We start from the raw sequence: 26,182 nt of genomic DNA, 5'->3' as shown, positions 1-26,182 counted from the left end.
CAACATTTTCAAATTATAGGAGGCAGAACTAACATTCCATCGATTCTTCTTTTTCTCCTTTCTATTTCTCATGATGTGCTTTGTGGTTCTTAACATGTTGGATATGTTATTTCTGGCTGTCTGCAGACTCCAGCAGTCATTTCATGTCAGTTAAAACTCAGTTTATATTACCTATTTTTCAGGTAAAGGAGTTAAATTCTCCGAATAGCAGAATGCCTTTTTTTGTTTGTTTTAGTTGGGGTTTTTTGAGAAGTTTAAGACAAAATTGGAATTCCAGTGGTACATTTATTATTTACTTGTTATTCAGGGAGGAAAGGCACCAACAGTGGCAATTATGCATAGCACTTTCCCCTGCCATCCTTAGAAGTGCAAGGGCCTAGCATGAATACATCTGTTTGGAACTTCGTGGAATTTCAGGTGTGGATGCAGAACTCGTGGTTCCATCTCTAAGGCTGCAAAACTGGAATAGCAAATCAGGGAATTTGTATGCAGAGCTCAGCTCTGCTACTTTAGATCTATGGTCTATTTAAAAGTCATTTGTGAATGCCTGGCACAAAAAAAAATAAAAAAGAGTATCTAGGAACTTTGAGAGGAAAGGGAGGTACCAAGTACTTCAAAACTGCAAAGGTAAGAGATATTTTCTTTCACACGTAAAAGTACATTTCAATTAATTTCTGTTTGTTTTCCTCATTCAGAGCTTCCCTTTCAAACACCTCTGGCACGTTCTGCTTGTGGTGGGTTAACCCTAAAACTGCCACACGACACAAAGTGCTCTGCTGATGCCACATCTACACCTTGCATACAAGCGCAGATTTGTTACATGTAAAGAAGTGTGCTAGTTTTAGGCTATACCTTTAACATTTTTCACAGATCTTGAACAGAGAAGTAGTAAAATGTAAATCAATCACTACTGGGTGTAAAAAGGAAAACAAAGATAATTCTAAACAATCCTGTTGGAGAGATATCTACCCTAAGGTCTTCTTCCCAAAATAATTTGTCTCTTCACAGTATCACAATATCACAATATCACAGTATCACCAAGGTTGGAAGAGACCTTGAGGATCATCGAGTCCAACCTGTCTCCACAGACCTCATGACTAGACCATGGCACCAAGTGCCACATCCAATCTCCTCTTGAACACCTCCAGGGACGGTGACTCCACCACCTCCCTGGGCAGCACATTCCAATGACGAACGACTCGCTCGGTGAAGAACTTTCTCCTCACCTTGAGTCTAAACCTCCCCTGGTGCAGCTTGAGACTGTGTCCCCTTGTTCTGGTTCTTGTTTCTTGGCTCTGGAGAGGTCCTAACTTGCTTCTGCTTGTCCTTAGCTGCATTGTTTTGGTATTAACTTCTTTGCTTCTACCTCTTCTCCCTTTTGTACGAGTGGGTCAGAGGGAGGCAGGGAAGGAGAAGCTGGTAGCTTCCCCTGGTCTTTGACCAGGGGGTTCCTGTGCAGCTTGTTAATTGTAAAAATCTGTAGATACTGTAAATCCTGTATATTTTGTACATATTCATTGCATTCCGTTGTAGATTGTAGTTTTGCCTGTAAATACAGCTTTCATTTGTTTCCATCTGGGCTGGGCTGGCAAAGTTAAGTTGTGGGAGTGGAAATTTCAACCCACCACAAGAAGTTACCAAACTAAAACACACCTAAAACCCTGTGGTTTGGTAATACCTGGTTGGAAGCAGCTCGCAGTCTTCTATACTCTGCCTGTGCTCAAATCAGAGTTCCCTGGTTGATGTGACATGATTATATGTTATGATTACAAGTGTTGTTAACCTTTCAAAATAAAACCTTCAGCTCCTTATTTCAAATACCGAATGCTTATAGGGTATAGTACTTGCTGATATTTGTTCCCTGACAGCCTCGCTTGTTTTCAAACCCCACATGTTTAAAGTTGTGGAGCGTTAGATTGATGCTTCTTTTCACTCAGATGTCACATTCATCAGCTGTATTGTGCTAGCAGATTGTTAAACAGACAAGGTGACTTGCAGAGTGACAGTGTAGTGATGTGATGTCCCAAACCATTAAAATACAGCAGTGACGTGGGGTTTTTTTTTTCTTTTCCTTTTGCCTTTTGTTCAATCAGTTTTTGCAACACAATGGTGGGTTTGGGTTTGGGTTTCTGTTGTTGTTTAGTTGGTTGTTTTTCCTGTTAAAAACAGGTGAGAAGGTTTCTGAGTAGATGTGTTGCTGGGGGGAAAAAAAAAATCCTACTTAATGAATGACAAAACCTGGAGTTCAGTTGTAACTTCCCAGGGCGTCTAGAGACAGGACAAGGGGGAATGGTTTGAAGCTGAGGGAAAGCAGGGTTAGACTGGAGGTGAAGAAGATCTTCAGTATGAGGCTGGTGAGACTCTGGAATAGGCTGCCCAGGAAGGTCATGGATGCCTTCTCCCTTGAGGTGTTGAATGCCAGGTTGGATGAGGCCTTGAGCAGCTGCGTATAGTTGAAAGGTGTCCCTGGGCATGGTGGGGAGGTTGGAGGAGATGATCTCTGAGGTCCCTTCCAACCTGAGCCATTCTATGATGATGATGTTCATGACAATGATGACGAAGGTAGTTGAGAAATGCCAAAGACATAGCAAGAACTAATGTAACAGTATCTTATAGTGAAAAAAAATACATTATGCTATGACAATAAAGAAATTACTTCATACATTATACTTTTTACATTGTCCATTTTTAAGCTGTGGTAAAAAGTATTTTATGATTTTACTTGAACAGCCTCCCAAGAATACCCCAGGAAAGGAAGAAACTTCTGCCTAACCTTGTATCAACTCAAATGTCTTTCTCAACTCATCAAACTCTTTTTACTGATGGAAGAAAAAATTGAAGAGCTCTCTGCAGAAATTCTGCTGGTGCCTTCCTTTACAGAGAGGAATAAGAATGTTCAAGGTAATTAATGCTTTTCCTTATTTACTGATTCTACTTTTACATGATTTTCAACATTACTTACCTAGTTCATGGCATCCTATTTGATAAATCCATTGAGAATCCTTTTGATGATGAAAGACTTACATTTGAGTACAATGAGCCCTGGAAAAGAACAGATAGTTGTGTGTAAAGTTGTGGTGTATAGTAGTTACTGATGCGTAAGTGTGGTGAAGAGCTATCGGTAGATATTAGTATTATTATCTTAAGATATTAAGTCACTAACTGTAACTAAATATCTCTTATTGATTAGTCTATAAAATCTTGCATTTCAGATAGGAAAGAACAACACATGGAGTCTGAGTTCCTTGAAATTGTGACCCTTTCTGATCTTCTTCTTGAGAGCTGACTTTTTCGAGACAGAAACACACTGACTTGAGTATCAGTTTGACTGATCTTAATGCAACTAAATGTTGTACTGTAGAGCCCTGCTTTAACATATAGTTGAAGTAGAATCGCAGAATCAACCCGGTTGGAAAAGACCTTCAAGATCATCAAGTCCAACCTATTACCCAAAAAATTTCTTTTAGAACCTGTAAGTAGTTACAAAAGACGGAAATAGCATGAACAATTTCCAAATGATACCTTGATCATATTTTACAACCATTATCATGAGGCATGGCGTGGGGTTTGATCTTCAGTTTTGCATAGAAGAGATGCAAGAAAACCAGCAGATTTTGTAAAAAACATCCAGGTGTTTTTCTTTAAAATACAAAAGTACCAGAATACAATCTTAGGGCACTTTAGGTTCATTGCTCTGTCCTGGCAGTTCCTATGTCCAGAAGTTCTCAAAAATGCTCCTGTTCTTTCTCGGTCCTTTTTTTGGGTCCTATGGTGCTGAGCTTTTCCTGGAGCTGAGCTGCCTTTTTTTCCCCCCCTTTTTTTTTTAGTTCTCACAAGCACCTACTAATAGGGACTATGTTTGTTACCATGCTTATCCCACTGGCTTCAGAGGGTATTTTATTGGAGGAGGCTCTGCATTAGAAGGAAAAATACTTCACACTCAAGCCTTGGGTTTGCATTTGCTTTAGATTCCAAGCTGTGGTGGGTTGAAAATTCCCCTCAATATTCAATTTGCTAGATCATCCCAGTTGGAAGCAAATGAAGCTGTGTTTACAGGCAAAACTACAATCTACAATGCAATGTAATGAATGTGTGTAAAATATACAGTATTTACAAATATTTACAGGTATTTACAATTAATAAACAGCACAAGAACCCTCCTTGGTTAAAGACCAGGGGAGCTGCTAATAGGTTCTTCCTCCCTATCCACCTCCTTACCCTTTTCGACACAAAAGGACCAGAGAAAGAGCAGAGAAGTTGTTAACACCAGTCACTACAAAAGCAAGGTAGTCAGGGTTGGTAAAGCCAGGAGAAGCATCAGCCAGAGCTGAAGAAGTGAAAAGAGGGAGAGATTTTTTTCATCACTATCTTATGTTTGTTATTTGTCCAATGGATTGTTTAGAACGTATTATTTTCCTTTTTACACCCAATAATGATTTATTTACATTCTGCTACTCTCTGTTCAAGAGCTGTGGAATTTTTTTAAAGGTACAGCCTAAAACTACCACACAAGCTCACTCTGTTATTCATCTTCTTGCAATGATGTCAGGTGAGGAGAACCTGAAATCCTGAGAATTCAGGTGAATGACACCTTCCAGGTCACAGTGTGCTCATAAACGTTCTTCTGCTCTGCTACTTCTGCCAGTAGAGAGACTCCAGGTCACCAGAGAGCAAGTGGTTTCAAGAGCTTAGATTATACTGCAAGAAAGGATCAGACCAGAAATGAGGCCAGGCTGCTCAGGGAGAGAGGATAGGTGGAGTCACATATTGGATATCGCTGCAGTCAAAGCTGCATGCTGAGAAGAAAGTTGTTTGGGGAGTGTGGTCTCAGAATACTAAATTGATAAAAAAATATAAAAAAAAAAAAAAGAAAAAAGGCTTAAAAAGGTGTTCAGAGTTTGTTGATGGATCCTGATCTAAAATACTGACACTGAAAGGAATACAGAATACAATCTGCATCAAAGCTCAGATAAAATTTGCACTCAAGTTCCATTTTCACTCTTGATTTCAGTGAATTTCTGCCTTCTTTAACCTCTCAGTTTTACTAACTCTCAAGATATGTTTAGATATTATACATTATGTTTTACCTTTTAGAATAGAATAGAATAGAATAGAATAGAATAGAATAGAATAGAATAGAATAGAATAGAATAGAATAGAATAGAATAGAATAGATCAGGTTGGAAGAGACCTTCAAGATCATCGCATCCAACCCATCAACCAATCCAATCCACCTAATCAACTAACCCATGGCACCAAGCACCCCATCAAGTCTCCTCCTGAACACCTCCAATGATGGTGATTCCACCACCTCCCCGGGCAGCCCATTCCAATGGGCAATCACTCTCTGTATAGAACTGTGGCCTTGATCCTACAAAGAGATGTTAGAGGAGTCTTCTCATAGGGGTAACATGGAGGACAAGAATATACATTCAGTGAGGGTTAAGTGTTCTTTTTATTTGTGTATCCTGTGATGAAATGTAGAACAAAACAAAACAACTCTGGAATGGGAAATTACCATTAAACATATTTAAGTAACTGCAATCTAAAGCTTCTGATTTCCAGTAATTCAGAGACTGTAGTCATTTCACTGTTAACAAGGAATATTTTACTTCTCAGAAGATGTGCTTAGGACTTCATCCTGCAGGCATTTCTCCAAGCTTAATTACATTCAGAACTGTTCCTCGAAAGTGTGTGAAGCCTTCTCCTTCTTCTTTAAGGAATCTTCTTTTAGAGTGATCTCATCTAGAGCAAGTCAATTCTTAAAAAGGTGAAGAGAAGTTATGGTCTTGCTTCATAAAATCATGGAATGGTTTGGATTGGAAGGGACCTTGCAAATCATCCAGTTCCAACCCACTGCCATAGGCAGGGACACCTCCCACCAGCCCAGGTTGCTCAAGGCTTCATCCAACCTGGCCCTGAACACCTCCAGGTCAGCGGCATCCACAACCTCCCTGGGCAAACTGTTCCCATGTGTCCCCACCCTCTCTGTCAAGAATTTCTTCCTAATCACAGAGTCACCCAGGCTGGAAGGGACCTCTGAGACCATCCAGTCTAAATCTGCCATCCTCAAGCTTGTTGTAGGAGACAGGTTAGGAGGCCCATTCTAAAGAAAACATAAAATTACTTTGACCCTAAAAACACAGGTGAAAGAAAACCTCTTGCAGGCAATATTAGTCACTGGCCATACCTTTGTTTTGAGTGTTGCTCTTCTCCTCAGGTGTTTTTATTGACAAAACTTTGCTCTGTTATATCAGTTTCTGGATAAAATACGAAGGGATAACGTGGCTAGAGAAATACAAATTAAAAGTCTGTGTAGGAGAAGGCTTCATTGGTTTTATTTTAACTTTGTATTGTCAGAAATCTCAGTTGCAGTGAAGAGATGAAAGATGATTTGATGTGGGAGAATGAGAGATATGTTCCCAGTAGTTCCAGGTTCTGTTAAGAACCAAAAGGGATTTAAGATTTTCTCTGCTAATGTCCTATATTGGGCTGATAGTCTTACTTTTTTTTTTTTTTTTCCAGTGATGAAGACAGAGTTTGATCAGGAGGATTGATAAGATTTCCTTGCTTTATTTTCCTCAGAACACATTTATAATCTGTGACTAGAAAATATAAATGTCCGTCTTCTGTACTTACTTAGAAGCCTTCTTACCAGAAATCTGGTTTCACTTAGCAGAACCTGCCCAGAGCAGCTTTAAATTAAGTCAAGCACCAGTAGTAGGGGTAGGGCACAGCACAGGGCTGCAGAACCAGCCCAAGAAGCAGAGCAGATTGGCCCAGGTTGAGCTGCCTGCTGCTGTTGCTTGGCAGTTACCCTTACTCCTCTCACTGGTTTAAAGCTGGGTTGGGTGCCTCCAGAACTACCCTGCAGTCTCTGTAGACCTACCTGAAGTATCAGTCCTCTGCAAGTAGTTCTGGTGGTAAATTAGGGGAAGCTGGCCACTTCCTAAAAGGTAGGCTAATATCCAAGTGAGCTGAAGTTTCCCTAGGCATCAGATAGATTGGAACCTCGTGCTTGCTTCCTTTTCTCTTTGGTTGCTTTTAGTATTCACGGGAGCCTTTTTATCTCCACAGCTCATGCAGAGATGCGACAAAAATGATGGGTTTGGGGTTTTTTTTTCGTTGGGTTTATGTGCTTAACATGGCAGTTTTAGTTGATTTTTGTTCAGCATATCCCATGGTACTTCAGTCTTGATATATAGAACACGTGTAAAGTTCCATCAGAAACAAAGTAGTTCTTTGGATGGTTCCTCTTTTAAATGTCTTTTTTTCCCCCTGGTCCCAAAGATGGCATCTGAGTTTTATCTAAACCAGACGGTTTCTTGGCCCTCATATTTTCTTTTTCTTTCCCCCTAAACCCAGCAATGACAAAGAGCAATGGCTGCATAAATTGGATGTAAGAAGAACACTTAGGGTTTATCACAGAAGAATCAAAGATTTCATATCTTCTGACAGATTGTTTGTACTCTTAGGGGGTCTTAAGAGGGGTCAAATGGCTTCTAAGAGTTCCTTAGCTAGATGGTTAAGGGATTGTATTAGGGAGGCGTATGTAGTTAAGGGTAAAGAGGCTCCCAGGGTTTGTAAAGCTCATTACACTAGGACTATAGCTGCTTCTTGGGCGGAGAGGTCGAAGGCTTCCACATTGGAAATTTGCAAGGTGGCCACCTGGGCTTCTCTTCATACTTTTTCATTGCATTATCGCTTGGATGTAGTCTCTTCTGCGGATTCTGCTTTTGGTAGGAGGTTGCTTGTGAACCAAAAAAAGAACAGTGAAGAAAAGAAAGACATGTAGTTCACAGTTCTAGCTGGCAACAAGACAAGTTTCTTTGCAGTGTGCACAATGGAATCCTATGAAGACCAATTTAGGCGGTTGAAAATAGATGTTAGAGGGAAGTACTGCCTACCAGTGTTCTCTGATGGTAACCCCATGGCAGACAATAGCACCAAAGGAAGCAGTGAACCAGAGTGAACTCTGTAGGGAGATGGATGTAGAGAGGTTTTTTAGGTGATACAGATAGTTCTCTGAGTTCAGCTGGAGAGTTCTGTATCTGGCATCTTCTGGAATACATTCAGAGTCCTCATTTCCCCAAATTATTTAGCACAGGTTGGGAAAAAATTTTGTGGATTGCATTTCCACTCTTAACTTCTTTTCACTCCTCTCCATCCAAGTTCTTCCTGATTTTATTTCCTGACTCTCCTTTACCAGACCTAGCTTTGCATGCATTCCTCCATGAGCAGTATCTACATGGCAAATTTCCCTTACCTAAGCACAATGAAATATAAAGCAGTGTAAGTACACATTCTGTCTGCTCCCAGTGGAGTGTTTGAGTTTTCTAAGTCAAATCATGAGAAGTTCTTGGAGAAAATCAGTAATGATGTGGTTTTGTTCCGTCCTTGACCTTCAGGGTGGCATCTGGAGAAGTCTTCTGCTCTACCTTTCTGAGGAAAGAGATCTATGTTTTTCTAGTGTTCTCAGTGTTGCCTGACTTCACTTTGTTCCACCTTCTGTTTTTTCTAGACTGGGCATTTAACGCTTTCTTCTGCAGGTATCTTGTCTTGCCTGCTGTGAGGGGACAGTCTACTTCTAGATTTACCTTCAGTTGAAAACCCTGAGGTGTTCTGACACACCCTAGTACATGCAGCGTCACAGGGGTTGTTCTCTCTGAAGGAAATCTGGAACACTCAGCTACAGTCAAGGGTTAAACAGGAGATTTTGGTTTAGAATCCTGCCAAATTGTGTTCTCTCCCCATCTTTAAGGTAGATTCCTCTCCCCTCTGGCTTTTCAGAAGGCTCTTGTTGAGACCTTTAAAAAAAATCAAAAACATCTAACGTACTTTCATCTGTCTCTCACCTTTTCTTTTCTTTTTTTTTCCTTTTCCATTCCAGTGAGAAAGGTGAACTTTGGACAGATCAGATAATGAGTACCAAGAAAAGCTTCATCCAATGGAGTGCTTTGAAAACACTGTGGGAAAAGTTGTCAAGCCCTTAGGTTTCCAAGCTTTGCCTCAGGGGACTGGGAAGATTTGCAGAGGTCTTTCCTTCATAGCATAAGAAGAAATCCTTTACTCTATAGCCATTTCTGGAAAGTGTAATAGGAGGAGTGTGGAATCAAATTTATGAGGTGCATCTTCTTAAGCTTTGAAGTTCAAGAAAGGATCAAGAAAGGTGTGATTTTTGCTTTGGTCTTGAAGCAAGATGTTCAAGTGGCTTCTTTAAAGAACACATAGCTTCAGCAGATCGACCCAGAGAGCAGATGAAATTTACACTAGCAGGGACTTTGATTTCAGATGCACATTTCCTGTATGGGTGTTACTAGTTTGCTCAGCATGATACAACAACTGAACAGTCCATTATTGAGGACAATAAGCGGGAATTTTATTTAACCTACAGCTAGTCAAATATTTTGTTTCTTCTGCTTATTTATATTTGGAAGGGAGTGGTATCTCCCATTTCTGCAGGATGTATTCTTTCCAGCAGAGTTTAAAAAAAGTTCTGCCTGAATCCACCTAGTAAATGTGGATGGTGCTGCTACCCATCCACAGTTAGTGAGCTGTCACAGAATCACAGAATGGTAGAGGTTGAGAGGGACCTCCAGAGATCACTGAATCCAACCCACTTGCCAAAGCAGGATCACCCAGGGCAGTCCACACAGGAATGCATCCAGTGGGTTTGGAAAGTCTCCAGAGAAGGAAACTTCACAACCCCCTGGGCAGCCTGCTGCAGGGCTCTGTCACCCTCACAGTAAAGAAGTTTCTCCTCATGTTGAAGTGAAATTTTCTATGTTCAAGTCTGTATCCATTGTTCCTTGTTTTACTACTGCATACCACTGAAAAGAGCTTGACACCCACCTCTCAGATATTGATAGACATTGATCATATGCTCAGGTCCCCTAGTCATCCTCATGGCTCTCCCTTGGACTCTTTCCAGCAGGTCTCTGTCTCTCTTGAATTGGGAAGCCCAAAACTGTACACAGTATTCTAGGTGTGGACTCACCAGGGCAGGGCAGAGGGGGAGAAGAACCTCCCTAGCCTTGCTGACCACATTTTTCTGCAGCATCCCAGGATCCCATTGGCTCTCTTGGCCACAAGGGCACATTGCTGTCCCATGGAGAACCTGCAGTCCACCAGGACTTCAAGGTCTTTCTCCATGGAGCTGCTTTCCAGCAGGACCCTGCATTTGTCCTCATTGAACTTGATGAGGTTTGCCTCACACAGCTCTCAGCCTATCCAGATCTTGTCCTACAAAAGGTTTCCCTGGTGATTTGCTGTTCTATACTGCACACAAGGGGATGCCACAATAACTGTTCTTATGACCCCTAAATGCTATGAAGAAGAAATAATAGAACTTACAAGGAAGAAAAACAATTACATTAACAATCAAGAAGTCTCATTGTCATCACTACAAAATCCAAAAAACACTGAGCTGGAGAAAGAATTAAATACATTGAAGATGGAAGAGGACACAGACAAAAAAAACCCCCAAATTTATTGTCCTTTTTAAGGACAATGATCCCAGACAAATCTTAATACATGTAAAGAAAGTTGACTGAAGAGTTTTGATTTTATTTGAAGACTTTGATTCTATGATGTATAAGTATGAGAAGATTGTTGAGTTTGTAGAACATAAGTGTCAAGAAGAATCTAGCAAGGATTTGTGATTGATTCAACCTTGCCTTATCATCAAGAATGATGAAGAATATCCTCTGGGAAGGGAACAAGTATGATAAACTGAGAAGTTTTCCTTCAGCCCTCGTCTTCCTGCATGACACTTGCCATGAGCCAGCAGTGTGCTCTTGTATCCAAGAAGGCCAACGGTCTCCTGAGGTGCACTGGCCAGCACTCCTCCATCTCTCCTCTGCCCTAGTGAGGACACATCTGGGGTATTGTGTCCAGTCCTAGGCTCCTCAGTTCAAGAGGGACAGGGAACTACTACAGAGAGTTCAATAGAGCATCTCCATGAGGCGGAAAGGTTGAGAGCCCTGGGGCTGTTGAGCCTGGAGAAGAGCAGCCTCCAGCCTGAGAGGGGATCTGATCAATACTCAGCAAGAGATAAAGGGCAGTGGGCAATAGCCAGTTAAAATATATAAATATGTAAATATAGAGATACTTAAAGGGCAATATCAGGCCATACTCAGAGAGTGATAGTAAATAGTTCTTTCTCAGGCTGGCAGCCAGTCACAAGTGTGGTCTCCCAGGGATCAATATTGAACCCAATGTTGTTTAATATCTCCAGAAGTGATCTGGATGTTGGGATCAAGAGCACCCTGATGAAGTTTGGAGATGACACCAAAATGAGTAGGGATGTTGAACCTCCAGAAGGGAGAGACACCTTCCAGGAAGACCTGGACAAGCTGAAATGAGTAAGCTAGAAAGAACCTTATGAAGTTCAACAGGGACAAATACAGGGTATTGCACCTGGAAATACATAACCCAGGAGTGCAGCTCAGACTGAGATCCACGTGAGTGGAGAGCAGCCCTATGGAGAGGGACCTGGGGAACTTGATGGATAACAAGCTGGGAAGGTTCTGACTGGACTTCAGAAGAAAGTTTTTCACCATGAGAACAGTCAGACATTGGAATTCTATCCCAAGGAAGGCAGTGGATTCCCCTGTACTGGACACCTTTAAGACTCAGCTTGACAGGATTCTGGGCTATCTTGTTTAAACTATACTATCACCTAGAAAAGTTGGACCAGGTGATCCTTGGGGTCCCCTCCAACCTGGCATTCTGTGATTCTGGCAAGAGACTGACTGGACTTGTCACTGATTCCCAGTGAGAGAACAAGGGCCAGTGGGTACAAAATGGAACCCAGGAGGTTCCATCTGAACAGGAGGAGAAACTTGTTCGGTGTGAGGGTGCTGGAGGCCTGGAGCAGGCTGCCCAGAGAAGTTGTGGAGTCTCCTTCTCTGGAGAGACTCCAACTCTCCCAGACCATTGTGATCCTGGGCAAGCTGCTGTGGGTGCCCCTGCCTTAGCAGTGGGGCTGGACTGGGTTATCTCCAGAGGTCTTGTCCAACCCTCCCCTCCTGGGATTCTGAGATTCTTTCTGCTCTTTCTCTCCTTTAAGCAGCTGTGGGCATGTTTCTGTGTACCTATGCCAACAGAGTTTGAGGTTTGGAATTTGGGAGCAGAGAGGAGTCAGTTTGTGAAGATGGCCATGGCTGTCTAGGGAGGGAGGCTTCCTGCATCCTCTTGCCTGACTTTCTCTCTGTAATAGCAAACTGAGCTTCACTACAGAAGCTGTACCAGTCTCATAAACACAGCTGTACTTTTATTTCCCAGAGGAGTTTGCTGATTAGGACAAGAGAGTAGACAAGTGAAGAAGTAGCAGGATGGGAACAGGGTAATTTGTTACATGTCTCCTTGGAGGCAGTGTTTTGGAGGAAGGTTGTGGTGGCATCTGAAGTGCAGGGGCTTTGGGAGGGCTGTGACTTGTGTGCATGAAAAGCATGAAGGGAGTCCTCTCTATCTGGAGGTTACATTGGAGAAGATTAAGAACAACTTTATGTAAAGGAAATTGAGGAAAAGCAAAATAACTGGGAAGCCAAGGGAAATTAACAAAAAACTTTTACTCTTTTAGAGTAAAAGTGAAGAGGAAACCTGACCTTGGGGCATCATTGGGAAGGCCAGAAAAGGTTTTGTGTTTGTGTGAGCCTGCATGCACACAGACAGATGAATATAGTCAGGAGTGCCCATGCTAGTTATTAGAAACAGAGGTGGGAAATCTAGTAAAATCTTTTAAATTAGAAGTGAAGAAACCTTTAAAATGAGTGGTTCTGTTGGAAGCATCATTTGGCTCTTTGCTTCTGATTGTGGAAACAAATCAATGAAGCTGGTGAAGGGCCTGGAGAATAAATCTTATGAAGAATGGCTGGAGGAGCTGGGGATGGTTAGTTTAGAAAAGAGGAGGCTGAGGGCAGACCTCATTGCTCTCTACAACAGCCTGAAAGGACTTTGTAGGGAGGCTGGTGCTGGTCTCTTCCCACAGGTAATTAGTGATAGAACAAGAGGGAATGGCCTCAAGCTATGACTGGGGAGGTTTAGACTGGACATTAGGAAACGTTTTTTCCCAGCAAGAGTGGTCAGGCATTGGAATGTGCTGCCTGTGGAGGTGGTGAAGTCCCCAACCCTGGATGCATTTCAAGATGGTTTGGATGTGGTGCTTGGGGCTATGGTTTAAGGGTGAACCTTGTAGAGTAGGGTCAATGGTTGGACTTGGTGATCCAAAGGGTCCAATCTGAATCTGTCTGTGATTCTGTGAAATCTACCATCACCTAGATACCTCTTTATTTCAGCTGTGAGTTCTCTGCAGGCAAGGCAGAAATTCCATAAATACAACAGGATTTTAGGTTAAATGTTAAAGATTTTCTTTAAAGGCTTGATTTTAAAATGGTATAAATAGCTGATCAAAGTAGTGGCAATGAGAGAATGTGAATGGATAGAGTCATAGAATGGTTTGTGTTGGAGGGGACCTCAAAGATCACTCAGTTCCAACCCCCTCTGCCATGAGCAGGGAAAGACACTCAGAGGTGCTTGTAGTTTGAATCAGGTGTTGTACCTATAAAAGAAAAAGCTAATTACAAGGAAGAACAAGGCAAATCTGAGGTAGAAAGCGCAGAGCAGAAAGGAGGAAACATACCCAGTTAGTTAGGTGTTTGGGTTTTCTTAATTATGAATTAATTTTTATGGAAAACTGGAGGAAACTTAATCATAAGTGATGTTGGAACAGGTTGCCCAGAGAGGTGGTGGAGACACCATCCCTGGAGGTGTTCCAGAAAGGTATGGCCATGGCACCTGGTGACGTGGCTTAGTGGGTGTGGGTTGATGGTTGGACTGGATGATCTTAGAGGTCTTTCCCACCCCAAACAATTCTATGGTTCTATGATAAAATATATTAAATACATTGACAAAAGGAGACAGGTTTATGGTGCTGTCTGTAACATGTTGAATGAACAAGTTGCTGGATGACATGGTTAGTCTTTTCTAGGTTTATATTGTACCATTTTGTCATCCATTTTTCCCAGTTCAAACCTGTTTTTCCCCCCGGCAGCTTTTGAAAATGCAAACAAAAGCAGTGCTTGGGAAAAGAAAATAAAAACAAACAAAATCCAAACCAAACAAAAACCCAAACTCCCCTCCCCCAGAAAAAAAAGGCAAAACAAAGCACTGCAGACCACCAAATCTGAAGACCTGAAACCATGACAAATGGAGTGTTCAGTTTAAGAGGGGGGAAAATAAAAATCCACTTGGGGTAAATGAAATCCTATCTGTATGCAAATACTATTTCATAGGAAGAGAAAAAGCCCTTTAAACCTTGACTTCTTAGGATATCAGATAGTGATAGGATGAGGGGGAATGGAATGAAGCTGGAGGTGGGGAGATTCAGGCTGGATGTGAGGAGGAAGTTCTTCACCATGAGAGTGGCAAAGCCCTGGAATGGGTTGTCCAGGGAGGTGGTTGAGGCCCTGTCCCTGGAGGTGTTTCAGAGCAGGCTGGATGAGGCTCTGGCCAGCCTGATCTAGTGTGGGGTGTCCCTGCCCATGGCAGGGGGGTTGGAACTAGATGATCCTTGTGGTCCCTTCCAACCCTGACTGATTCTATGATTCTATGACTGTATGTGCTGCTGGTAACTTCAGGTAACTGAAGAGCAATAAGGTAATGCTTGGAAAGATCATTTTTAACAGTGCTTGACAGCAGCCAGTCATTTGAAACTTCTTGAGTTTAATTTCACATGAGATTTGTTAAACTTGGAATACCTGCACCGTGTGTTGTTGAGCAGCTTTATGCTAGGTGACGGACTTCAGAAATGCCATATCATCCGTATTTATTCTTGTACTCCTTTTGAAACATAGAGTCAGAGTCACAGAATGGTTGAGATTGGAAGTAACCTCTGGAAGTCATCTGATGGTCTAGCAACTCCTACTTTATTGGTACAGGCAGATACCCAGGATCATATCTGGATAGCTTTTGAGTGTCTCCACAGATGGAGTCTGCATAGCCTCTCTGGACAACATGTTCCAGTGCTCTGTTACCCTCACAGTGGAAAAAAAAGTGTTTCCTCATGTTCACTTGGGTCCTCCTGTGTCTCCATCTCTGTCCATTCCCTCTTGTCCTGTCACTGGGCATCTCTGACGAAAGCCTGGCTCTGCCCTCTTTGCACCATCTCTTAAGGTATTTCTATACATCAATAAAATCCTCTCCTGAGCCTTCCCCAGGTTAAACAATTCCAGGGCTTTCAGCCTTTCCTCAGAGGAGAGATTCTTAAGACCCTTCTTTTTCTTCCTGACCCTTTCATAGGCACTCTCCAGTATGTCTAACTCTCTTGTACAGTAGCCCAGAACTGGATATAATACACCAGAGATGGCCTCACAAGTGGTGAATAGAGGGAAGGAGAACCTCCCTCACCCTGCATAGACAAAGGTCTGCTGCAGCCCAGGACACCATTGGCCTTCTTTTCAGCAAGGGCATGTGGTGCCCACCTGGACTCCTAGGTCCTTTTACATGGAGCTGCTTTCCACTTGGGTGACTTGTAGCATAAATTGGTGCCTAGGGGATGTTCCTCTGCAGGTGCATGACCTGCACTTCATGAGATTTTTGTGTGGCCATTTCTCCAGCCTGTTAAGACCCTTTGGATGGCAGCATGACTCTTTGGTGTATCAGCCGTTCCTCCCAGTTCAGTACCAGCTGTAAACCTGCTGGGGGTACACTGTTAAACAAGACTGGACCTAGTATTGACTCCTGAGATAGATCTCTAGTTACTGCCTTCCAACTAGCCTTCATGCCACTGACCACTACACTCTGGACCTGGCTGTTCAGCCAGTTTTCAACCCAACTCACTGCTTATCCAGCCCATGCATCAAGAGCTTGTGTGCCCCTTGTTCCATAGCATCATCTTACGGGAGACAGTGTCAAAAGCCTTTCTGCAGTCCAGGCAGGCAGTATTTACTGCTGTCCCTTCATCTACCAGGCCAATCGTTTCTTCACAGAAGTTTATCTAGTTGGTCAAGCATGTTTTCTCCTTGGTGAAGTCATGCTGAGTACTCCTGATGAATTTTTTATCCATGGTGTGCCTAGAAATGGTTTCCAAGATTGGCTGCTTCATCATCTTCCCAGGGACTGAGGTGAACTTAGCCAACCTGTGATTCCCTGAATCCTTCTTCTTGCCCTGCATGAGAATAGGAGTGACACTGGCTTTCCTCCAGTCCTTGGGCTTTTCTTCTAGTTGCCACGATTGATCAAAGATAATTGAGTGTGGCAATGCAATGACATCTGCTGGCTCTCTCAGCACTCATGGATTAATCCCATCAGGGTCCATGGACTTCTTAGGAAGAAGTTCTTTCCCATGAGGGTGGTGAGACACTGGCACAGGTTGCCCAGGGAGGTGATGGAAGCCTCATCCCTGGAGGTTTTTAAGGCCAGGCTGGATGTGGCTCTGAGCAGCCCGATCTACTGTGAGGTCACCCTACTCAAGGCAGGGGCATTGGATCCTTGAGGTCTCTTCCAACCCTAAGAATTCTATGATTCTCTGATTCTTTATGTCAAATTTGCTGAGGTGTTCCCATCCTTGATCCTCTTCTACCATGGGAAGCTTCGTTCTTTCTCCAAGATCATTCTCTGGTCTCTGGGGCCTAGGATTCCTGAAGGCTGGCCTTGTTAGTAAAGACTGTGGCAAAGAAGGCATTCGGGACCTCAGTCTATTCCATGTCTGTGTGACGAGGTCCCCCATCTCATTGAGCATCTTTCTCACATCTTTCATTTGTTACCTGTATACTTAGAGAAACCTTCTTGTCTTTGACATTCTTGGCCATATTTACTTGCATTTGAGCTTTAGCCTTCCTAACTTCATACCTGGATGCTCAGACATTGACACTGTGGTCCTCCCAGGTTAGCTGTCCATGTGTCCACCCTCTGTATGCTTCATTTCATGTTTGAGTTTGGCTCTGAGTTTCTTGTTCATCCATTTAGGCCTCCAGCCATATGTTTTTCCCAACACTTTTGAGCTTGGAGGAGGTGATCCTTGAATATTAAACTAGATTTCTTGGGAACCATTTTCATCGAGAGCCTTACCCCACAGGACTCTTCCAAGCAGATCTTTGAAGCCAAAAAAGTTCTTTACCGTAAGAGTGCTGAAGCCCTGGAACAGGCTGACCAGAGAGGTTGTGGAGTCTCCTTCTCTTGGAGACATTCAAGACCTGCCTGGATGTGTTCCTGTGTGACCGGCCCTAAGTGATCCTGCTCTGGCAAGGGAGTTGGACTCAATGATCTCCAGAGGCTCCCTTCCAACCCCTCCCATTTTATGACACTATGAAGAGGTCCAAGTCTGCTCTCCTGAAGGTCAGGGCTGTGAGATGGCTTTTCACCTTCCTCCCTGCCCTCAGGATCCTGAACTCCACCATCTCGTGGTCATTGCAGCCAAATCTGCCTTCGACCTTCACATCCCTAACAAGCCCCTCTTTGTTGGTGAGCATGAGGTACTGCAGACCACCTCTCCTTGTTGGATTCTCTCTCACTTGGAGGAGGAACTTATTATCAGTGCACTCCAGGAACCTTCTGGGTTGCTTGAAATGCTAATGCAGGGGATACCTACCGCAGGTATTGATTTGTCTTTGTGAAAGCTGGGCCAGTATTCCCATCACCCCAAGATGGATGAACAAGCTTTGTACCAGCCCTTCTTAAGGAGCTTCACTTGTTCTTGTTCCTGTCACCGTTATTTTGCCTGCAATAACTGCACTAATTAACTTCCTTTTTATTCTTATCATATTGACGTTGCCAAATAAGCCAAAAAAACCCCACCAACACCCTATAAAAATACATTGGTGTGCAGTTCATATAATTTATGGAAGAAAGAATACAAATTAATTTCCATGCAGTTGTTCTAACATTATCTGTTCTCCCTAGGAACAGGGAGACTGCACAATCAATATGAAAATGAATTAATGACAAAAGGAAACTCTGTTTTACACATCACGTGTGTAAAAGATGAACACAATGGGACGTGGATTTCATCATGTTCCATAACAGGAGCTGTGTGTAAACCTGGATTTGACTTTATCATAACATTAGTATTCCTCCACATCTGGTTGAGGGTTTGCAGTAGGTTGGGGGTTTTTTTTTTGGCCTTCTTTTTTTTTTTTTCCTTAATGCTTCATGTTGATATATCAGAAGGTGTTGTAGGCTGCTGACTTTTCTACAGAATTAATCTTAACTTTGATCCCTTTCATCACACTGTGCAGGAGTTCTGAAGAAAGCTAGTGGGGAGCTTTTAATAGGAGAAACCAAAGCAAATGAAACCAGTGTGCTTCCTGAGCAGTTCCTTCAGGTAGAAGAGGTGAGTATGGAAGGAGTCTCACACTTTGCAGGGGATTTTCTTTTGTCTGTGTCTCCAGTGTAGTCTGTTGGCCATCTTCATTATAAACACCTGGTTTCAGAGCTTCATTATTTAGCTACTGCCATTAATTTTTAGGTGCAAAGTCTCAGTTGAGATGCAATAAAATCTAACAATGTTCATGAAGAAGGCTCCTGAAGATTTAATAACAGAATGCATTTAACATCAGAACTGTTAGGTAACACAGAACAGAACAATGGGGAAAAAAAAGCTGAAATATGATAGCTTTTTTCAGTCTTAAATATGTTCTTAAATGTAGTAGAATCTTAACAAGTTCTGTGAAGTTGATAGCAGTTGATAATAATGATGCTAGCTACAGAGATGTACTCACACCATGCAGAGTCTCTGTGCTGGAACAAACCATTGTGCTCTGTAGAACTTAGCTGCAAGATGAAGGTCTAGTCTGGCTTCCATATATTACTAAGCAAAGTTTTATTGCTGGGTTTATGGCACCTCGATGCTCTAGCAAGTCTCATATCTTCTGAAAGTGCAATTTCACAGAATCTCAGCACATTAGGGTCAAAAGGGACCGGTGGAGATCATCTGGTCCAACCCCCTTGCTCGAGCAGGGCACCCACAGCCGCTTGCCCAGGATCACAATGTCCAGGGAGGGTTGGAATGTCTCCAAAGAAGACTCCACAACCTCTCTGGGCAGCCTGCTCCAGGCCTCCAGCAACCTCACACCAAACAAGTTTCTCCTGTTCAGATGGAACCTCCTGGGTCCCAGTTTGTGCCCCTTGCCCCTTGTCCTGTCCTTGAGCACCACTGAGCATAGCCTGGCCCCACCCTCTTGCCCCCCACAGCTCCTTTAGCTCTTGGTGAGCATTGCTCAGATCCTCTCTGGGGCTGTTCTTCTCCAGGGCTCTCAGCCTTTGCTCCTGACAGAGATGCTCCAGGCCCCTCAGCATCTCTATAGCCTCCACTGGACTGGGAAGGTGAACTGGACCCAGGACTCCAGATGTGGCTTAACTAGGGCAGAGTAAAAGGGGAAGACAACCTCCCTCAACCTGTTGGACAAATTCTTTCATGCACCCCAGGATGCCTTTGGCCTTGGCCAAGAGAGCACACTGCTTCAATTTCCTCATGTCTCCATTTAAATGTTAAAGTGGCTTTTTAAAATATGCTTTGAATCATTTTGTGAGACTCATGTTCCTGTAACTTACACATTACAGAGAAGAGTATTTTGAGAAGATTGACTCAAAATGAAAAAAAAAATAAAAGAGGGAGTGCAAAATGGTTGTTTGTGGGGGCTGCATTTGTGCATGTTGGAGTTGAGTGTTGGGATTGGAGAGCTGCTTTGTGGAGAAGGATCTGGGTCTGCTGATTGGTGGCCAGCTGAACATGACCCTGCAATGCGCTCAGGTGACCAAGGAGACCACCAGCATCCTGGTTTGGATCAGGAATAGGGTGGCTATCAGAGAAGTAGTTGTGCCCCTGCACTGGGCACTGGTGAGGCCATACCTTGAGTTCTGGGTTCACTTTTGTGCCCCTCACTCCAAGAGGGGACTGGAAGAGGTCCAGAGAAGGGCAGCAAAGCTGGGGAAGGGCCTTGAAAGCAAGTCCTGTGAGGAGCAGCTGAGGGACCTGGAGCTGTTTAGACTGGAGGAGGCTGAGGGGAGACCTCATTGCTCTCTACAAGTTCCTGAAAGGAGGTTAGAGTGAGGTGGAGATTGGTCTCTTCTCCCTAGTATCCGGTGATAGAAGGGGAGGAAATAGCCTGAAACTCTGCGAGGGGAGCTTTAGGTTGGACATTAGGAACAATTTCTTCCCAGCAAGGTTCCCAGGTACTGGAACAGGCTGGCCCAGGGAGCTGTTTAAAAGTATGGTGGAGGTGGTGCTGAGGGCTGTGGTTTACTGGCAGTGGCTTAGCAATAATGGTGAGATTGTGAGCTCTAGACAAGTAGTTGGACATGATGGTCTCAAAAGTCTTTCTCAAGCTCAACGCTTCTGTGATTCTATGACTGTGGAAAGGGAGAAAAAGGAGGAGGAAACATCTGAACTGGAGTAAGCTGGAAGGGCTTCACCCAAGAATCCTTCTGTTCTCCTATGCCCTCCTATCTCCCTAAGAGATATCCCCTATCTCCCTAAGAAGGGAGGCAGGGGGGTGAAAGAGGCACAGGGGGAAGCCCCCTCTGTTGGGGGGCTGGTTTCTGACTGTGTTTATTTGCTGTATATTTATGTATATATTGTAAAATACCTGTATTTGTTGTGTTACATATAATTGGCTTCCTCTATATGCTTGTAAATATAGTCTGCTTTCTCCGACTGGGCCTAGCCATGGTTTCTTTCTCAGTGGAGGAGGGAAAGCGGAGCCTTTCCTTTCAACCCACCACAGCCCTCCTGGTGGAGATCTTTGCTTTACATTTTATGTCATTAAAATATTTATTTTACAGTGGTGCAGTTCTCAGCTGGACAGTTCTGGTGAGGTTTAAGTCTGCTGGATGTCCTATGAGCACTGCAAAACAAGATGAGTGGAAAAGTATTGATGTCCTACCATGCCACCTTCTCACCACTTCAGAACTCTCTAGAAGGCAGGGAACTGATGCAAGCCATAGCAAAAGCCAGCATAGGCTTAAAACTAGAAATCTCTATTTAAACAGTCTAAGCTTTGCCAAAACCAGCTTTAGAGAGGTGGAAACACAGTATTAAAAAAACCTCCAATCTTTCTAAAAGTTCTCCTTGATATTCGTGGTTGGTGGCTTCCAGTGGCTACCTACAGCCACTGGAAATGGTTAGAAATGTTTTGTTGTTTTTTGGTTTTTTTTTAAATTAAAAATACATTCTTTTAGAGGTTGTAAGTTATGTAAAGTTAAAAGGCTGGCTTTTTAGAAGCAGTTTAAATAGAATTTTTTACTGCCTTTTTTCCTGACGAGCTGACGACAATGAAACAATTTTAGTTAAATTTAATTTATTGTTTTGCACGTTAACTTTTGTTCTGTGTGTATGCTGCTTCTAATATGATTTCATGGCTGGCAGACTATATTTTGAGTGATCAAAATGAATTTCAAAAAGGTGATGTTGTCTTTTTAATTTAATTATGGATGCTCATCTGAGTTCCAGGCAATAGCACTCAATAAAGAATTTGGACTGATTTACTCTAAATGTGTGTTTCAGCCCATTTCACTGAATTTTGGCTGGAGAAATGCCTTTAAAGACCTCTCTTCTTCTGTGGCTCACTGCATAACAATAGCAATCGAGGATTTCTCAACTAAAATTCTCCAACATGAGCAGAAAGAAGAGTTTTCAGCTGCAGGCTATGCAATGAGCCTTGTAAACAACCAACAAATGAGGGAGTCCTGTGGAGCAGTCCAACAAGAGGAGCAACCAAAACGAATTGCTAAGGCAGGTATCAAAAGATCTGAAGTTTGAGGGGAGACAGAATGCCAAGGCTGTTTGCCATCTACACTTTGAAGTACTTACAGTACCATTAATATTCTATATCTTATATAAATGGAATTAAGAAGAAAGCGAGAGAAGCATTACAATGTGAGGCTGAACAGAGCTTTATACAATAGCCCATAGTCTACACTTGAAAGAATTAACTTTTAAACTTTTCTGGCTCTCTCTTTCTATTTTTTTTCCCTTTTTTTTTTTTCCTTTCTTTTTTTTAATGCAAAAAGTTCTAAAACATTCTGATGAGTATCTGCTCTGTTACCAAGTGGTTCGATGGGAAAATGCTGGAAGCTTTGAAGCAGAAGCTATAAAGGGATTTCCTGTATTCATATACTTAGACATGCCAGTTAACTAATCAGCATAACCAATAATATGCCCAAATTAAGAGTTCTTTGATTTGGCTGAAAGGTCATTTATATGATTAATTAAATTGTTGTTGATTTTTGTTGTTGTTGTTTTCCTAAGGAAGTAGGTGTTTGAAAGGGTTGGGGTTTTATTGTACCTGGAGGTTTGGAATGCTGTTAATCAATGTTGGCTTAAAATGACAGATAAGCTTTGGGGAGACAATTTTTTTTTAGGGGAGATTTTCCAGATTAATTAGTTTAGAAGATTGCCACTGTTGACAAGGAATTAACCTCACTCATGTTTTGAATGTGCATCTAATGAAATCATGAGCAAAGCAAAGGCTAACAGAAGATGGTCTTAATTTTTGTTCCCTGATATATATTACCCAGCTTTGGAGCAAAACCAAAAAGGAATGAAGTGATTCACTTACTGCAGATAAACGTTTTTCTCCCTGTATAACAGAATGAAATGCTTGTAAAGCTGATTTCACATGTATATTTATGTCTGATGCCAGTTTCGATATTCAGGAGTCTGACCCCCATGTGTATGAATGAAGCAAATAACTGGATGCCACCTTTCTTTCCCTCAGTTTTGTGCTGACATCATGGAAGAACTTGACACATTGCTTCCATTGGCTCTGGCATGCCGAGATGATTCCCTTCAGGAAATTAGAGCCAACTTTGTAGAGGCCTGCAGCAAAGTGGCAACAGCTGTCCTGGCAAGGCTGGAGGAGAAGAGCAAAGATGTTCCCTCCAAGGCTCCTCTGCAAGGCTTGCATGCCGCCCTCTCCACGGCAATCTATGTCTTTCAGCATTTCACAATGTATAGCAATTTAATGAAGGAAACGAGCAAAAAGTGAGTCTTTTTTTTATTTTTTTTTAACTTCTGATGTTTAATTCAATCATAAATAACAGAGGGCCTGGTTCCATTTCAGTGATGGCAGTGGGGTGGTAGCTATTCCAAACAGTGTCGTACTTTTTCAGCATGCACACTGCGCTGCGTGTGCTGTTTGTGGAAAGACCTGGGCCAAAGCTATTGATAAATCCAAAGCAGCCATCACTAAACAAATCATTTATGTTTAAGATCTGCCTTCGATTTGCAGATCAATTTTTTTGTTTGTTTGTTTATTAAGACTGAGTAAATAGGGTTTGCCCAGAGAACCGAATGTAGTCTGCTCTTGTCTCTTAGCTCTATGATTTCCTTTTCTGACCTTTGCAATAGGTGGATCTTCATAAAATTCTGATTTAGCATGTGGCAGGTCTTAGAGGGCAGGGTAAACACAGCAATCCCTCTGCTCTTCCCCCACTGTCTGCAGTCAGAAATGTGAAGAAATGCATCCAATTTGAGAGTTTTCATTAAAAAATTAGAGAAGTTGTGAAGTAGCGGTGTAAAGCCTGAGACAGTGTTTGACCTCAGGGGGCAATACAACTACATTTTCTGTGCTCTTGGGATGTTTTGACTTAAGATTACAGGAATCTCCTTTTTTGATCCATGTGCTTTTGGCCATGTGTAATTCAAAAGCAGAAACTGGTCCTTTGGGGAGGGACACCTGAACGAGCCCAGTTTTCAAGGAATGTGCGGTTTCTATGGGGGTTGTGTGCTCTGATGAGCTACCTCTGATGTTTTACTCTCTCCTGCTTGAAGTGTATCTTTGTGAATGAGAAGTCTGAGCAAAAATATTCTCAATAATTCCACCTATGTGTATTTTGAAAGAGTTTCAGTGCAAACCTACCACAACTAATCTCTGCCCCCTGTGTTTTAACATTTTGTCACGGTCAGTGCCTATGCAGTTATGTTTGAGCCCAGAACCTCCCAGTAACTGGATGAAAAATGTACTTTTACTTCAGAAAATAGGATGAAGTAATATATTTCTCAGTGACTTGGTTAAATGAGGATTTATAGAGGAGCAGGTATATTTAAAGAACTTGTGAAACAAAGACCAGATATTTTTCAGAAGTGAATGCTGGCTTCAGACTCTGGGACCAAGAGGAAATGAATGATTGATACCTAATAATCAAAACCATTTGCAGTGCTGGGGGTTGTTACCTCCTACTGCACAGCCTTTCAATCTTTGCCTCTTTGATCATTCTCTCCGAACAGACCCCTGTTCCTAGTGCCTGTCCAACAATATCAGGAATTCATCAACGTTCTCCAGCTTCAAGTTACGGACTACTGCCTCAGAGTTTGTGCTACAAGCATTTTGCAGGATGCTGAGAGCCACCACTGGGATGACTACAAAGCCTTTTATGAGGTGTGAGGTTAAGTTTACTGTGCCTGCCTTTTAAGAAATGTGTTTTACTGCTTGCCTAATCAGAAGCATAAGATCAGCATTACTTTTACATAGGGATTATTGGAATTTGCTATTTGAAATAGCTGTTAATGCAGGCAAGTGGCTCTCTAGAAATGATGTAGGAAAGCAACAGTTATTTAAAGATGAGATAAATCATTACCATGGAGTGTTTGTGTCATTTGCTTAATAAAATACTGTGTGTCAAGTTCAAGATGTTTATGCAGATCTCAGTAAAGAAGATACAGTCATTTTAACTCTTCATACAGATACTCTGACATATGAAAGTGAAAGAGCTGGAATTTTAAAACCTGATTCTTTGATTTTTATTTTCAGTTGGTTCCCTTTTTTACCTTTTGTGAGTGAAGAATGTGGCAAACAAAAATGGTCAATATAGCACTCAGCACTCAGCAGTATACTTCTGAAGTAACTGATGCATTTTGAAGTCACACACATAGACTATAATGCTAATGATCCAGTGTGGTGGGTTGAAAAATTCCCCCCAACATTAGATTTGCCAGACCAGCCCAGTTGGAAGCAAATGAAGCTGTATTTACAAGTAAAACTACAAGCTACAGTGAAATACAATGAAGATGCACAAAATATACAATATTTACAGGTATTTACGAGTTATAAACAGCACAAGAACCTCCCTGGCCCAAAACCAGGGCAGATAATAGCTTCCCACTCCCTGCTTCCCCTTATGCCCTTGGACACAAATGGACAAGAGAAAAGAGCAGAGGGCTATTTTGTTAGCAAAAACACTACAGCCAAGGTCAAACAGAAGCCAGCAGAAGCAAGTTGTTAGCATCTCCCAGAGCGAAGAAACCAAAAGAGAGAAAGATTGGTTTGCACAACTAGTTCAAGTGTGTCATCTCTCCAAAGGGATTGTGTAGAGTTATCATTATTTTCCTTTCTACACCCAATAGAGATTTGTTTGCGTTTTACCACTTTATGTTCAAGATCTGAGAAAAAAATTTAAAGGCATAGCCTAAAGCTACCACGTCCAGTGAGAAAGACCCTAATGATCAAGTGTATCATTTAAATCTACTGGGTCATTTTCTTTATCCCAGTTAAATGTAGATATAGACTGACATGTACTGTTTGGAGTTATTTTCACTCAGTTTCAGGAGGAACTGAAAGTATTGTGTGCTTTTATCAGTGATAACAGATCTCATGCAGAAAAAGTCCTGCCCTTACCAGGGCTCAGCATTGAGGCCAGTTCCCTGTAATGTCTTTACCTGGACAAGGGGATCAAGGCGCCCTCAGGAAGTTTGCAGATGACACCAAACTGGGTGGCAGTGTTGATCTGCTTGAGAGTAGGAAGGCTCTACAGAAGGGCCTAGTCAGGCTGAATTAATGCAATCAGACCAATAGGGTGAGATTCAACAAGGCCACGATCTGGGTGCTGCACTTGGGTTGCAACAACCTCATGAACACTCCAGGCTTGGGGCAGAGTGGCTGAAAACTGCCCAGTGGGAAATGACCTGGGGGTGCTGGTAGACAGCAGTCTGAAAACGAGCAGTGTGCTCAGGTGGCCAAGAAGACCACCAGCACCTGGCCTGAACCAGCAATGGTGTGACCAGCAGGACCACAGCAGCCTTGGTGAGACCACGCCTTGAGTCCTGGGTTCAGTTTTGGGCTCCTGATTACAATAAAGATATGGGAGTGCTGGAGTGTGTCCAAAGGACAATGGAGCTGGTGGAGGGTCTATAGCACAAGTACCTATGAAGGAACTAGGGCTGTCCAGCCTGGAGAAAAGGACCTTG

At 42.5% G+C, this 26,182-nt stretch overlaps 1 protein-coding gene across 1 annotated transcript in view; it reads left to right on the top strand.

The window, feature by feature from the left end:
• Positions 1-26,182, top strand: part of KIAA0825 (KIAA0825 ortholog) — a 347,912-nt gene that overhangs the window by 82,368 nt on the left and 239,362 nt on the right. The window contains exons 5-9 of the mRNA XM_054177960.1: positions 2,731-2,901; positions 18,237-18,331; positions 21,503-21,730; positions 22,716-22,981; positions 24,227-24,377. Coding sequence (XP_054033935.1) covers positions 2,731-2,901; positions 18,237-18,331; positions 21,503-21,730; positions 22,716-22,981; positions 24,227-24,377 — 911 coding nt within the window. The remainder of the gene's footprint in view (positions 1-2,730; positions 2,902-18,236; positions 18,332-21,502; positions 21,731-22,715; positions 22,982-24,226; positions 24,378-26,182) is intronic.

Source organism: Dryobates pubescens, chromosome Z (assembly GCF_014839835.1).
Source record: "Dryobates pubescens isolate bDryPub1 chromosome Z, bDryPub1.pri, whole genome shotgun sequence".
Taxonomy (NCBI): domain Eukaryota; kingdom Metazoa; phylum Chordata; class Aves; order Piciformes; family Picidae; genus Dryobates; species Dryobates pubescens.
The sequence above is the reverse complement of the archived record's forward strand: the minus strand, read 5'-3'. Positions and strand labels throughout refer to the sequence as shown.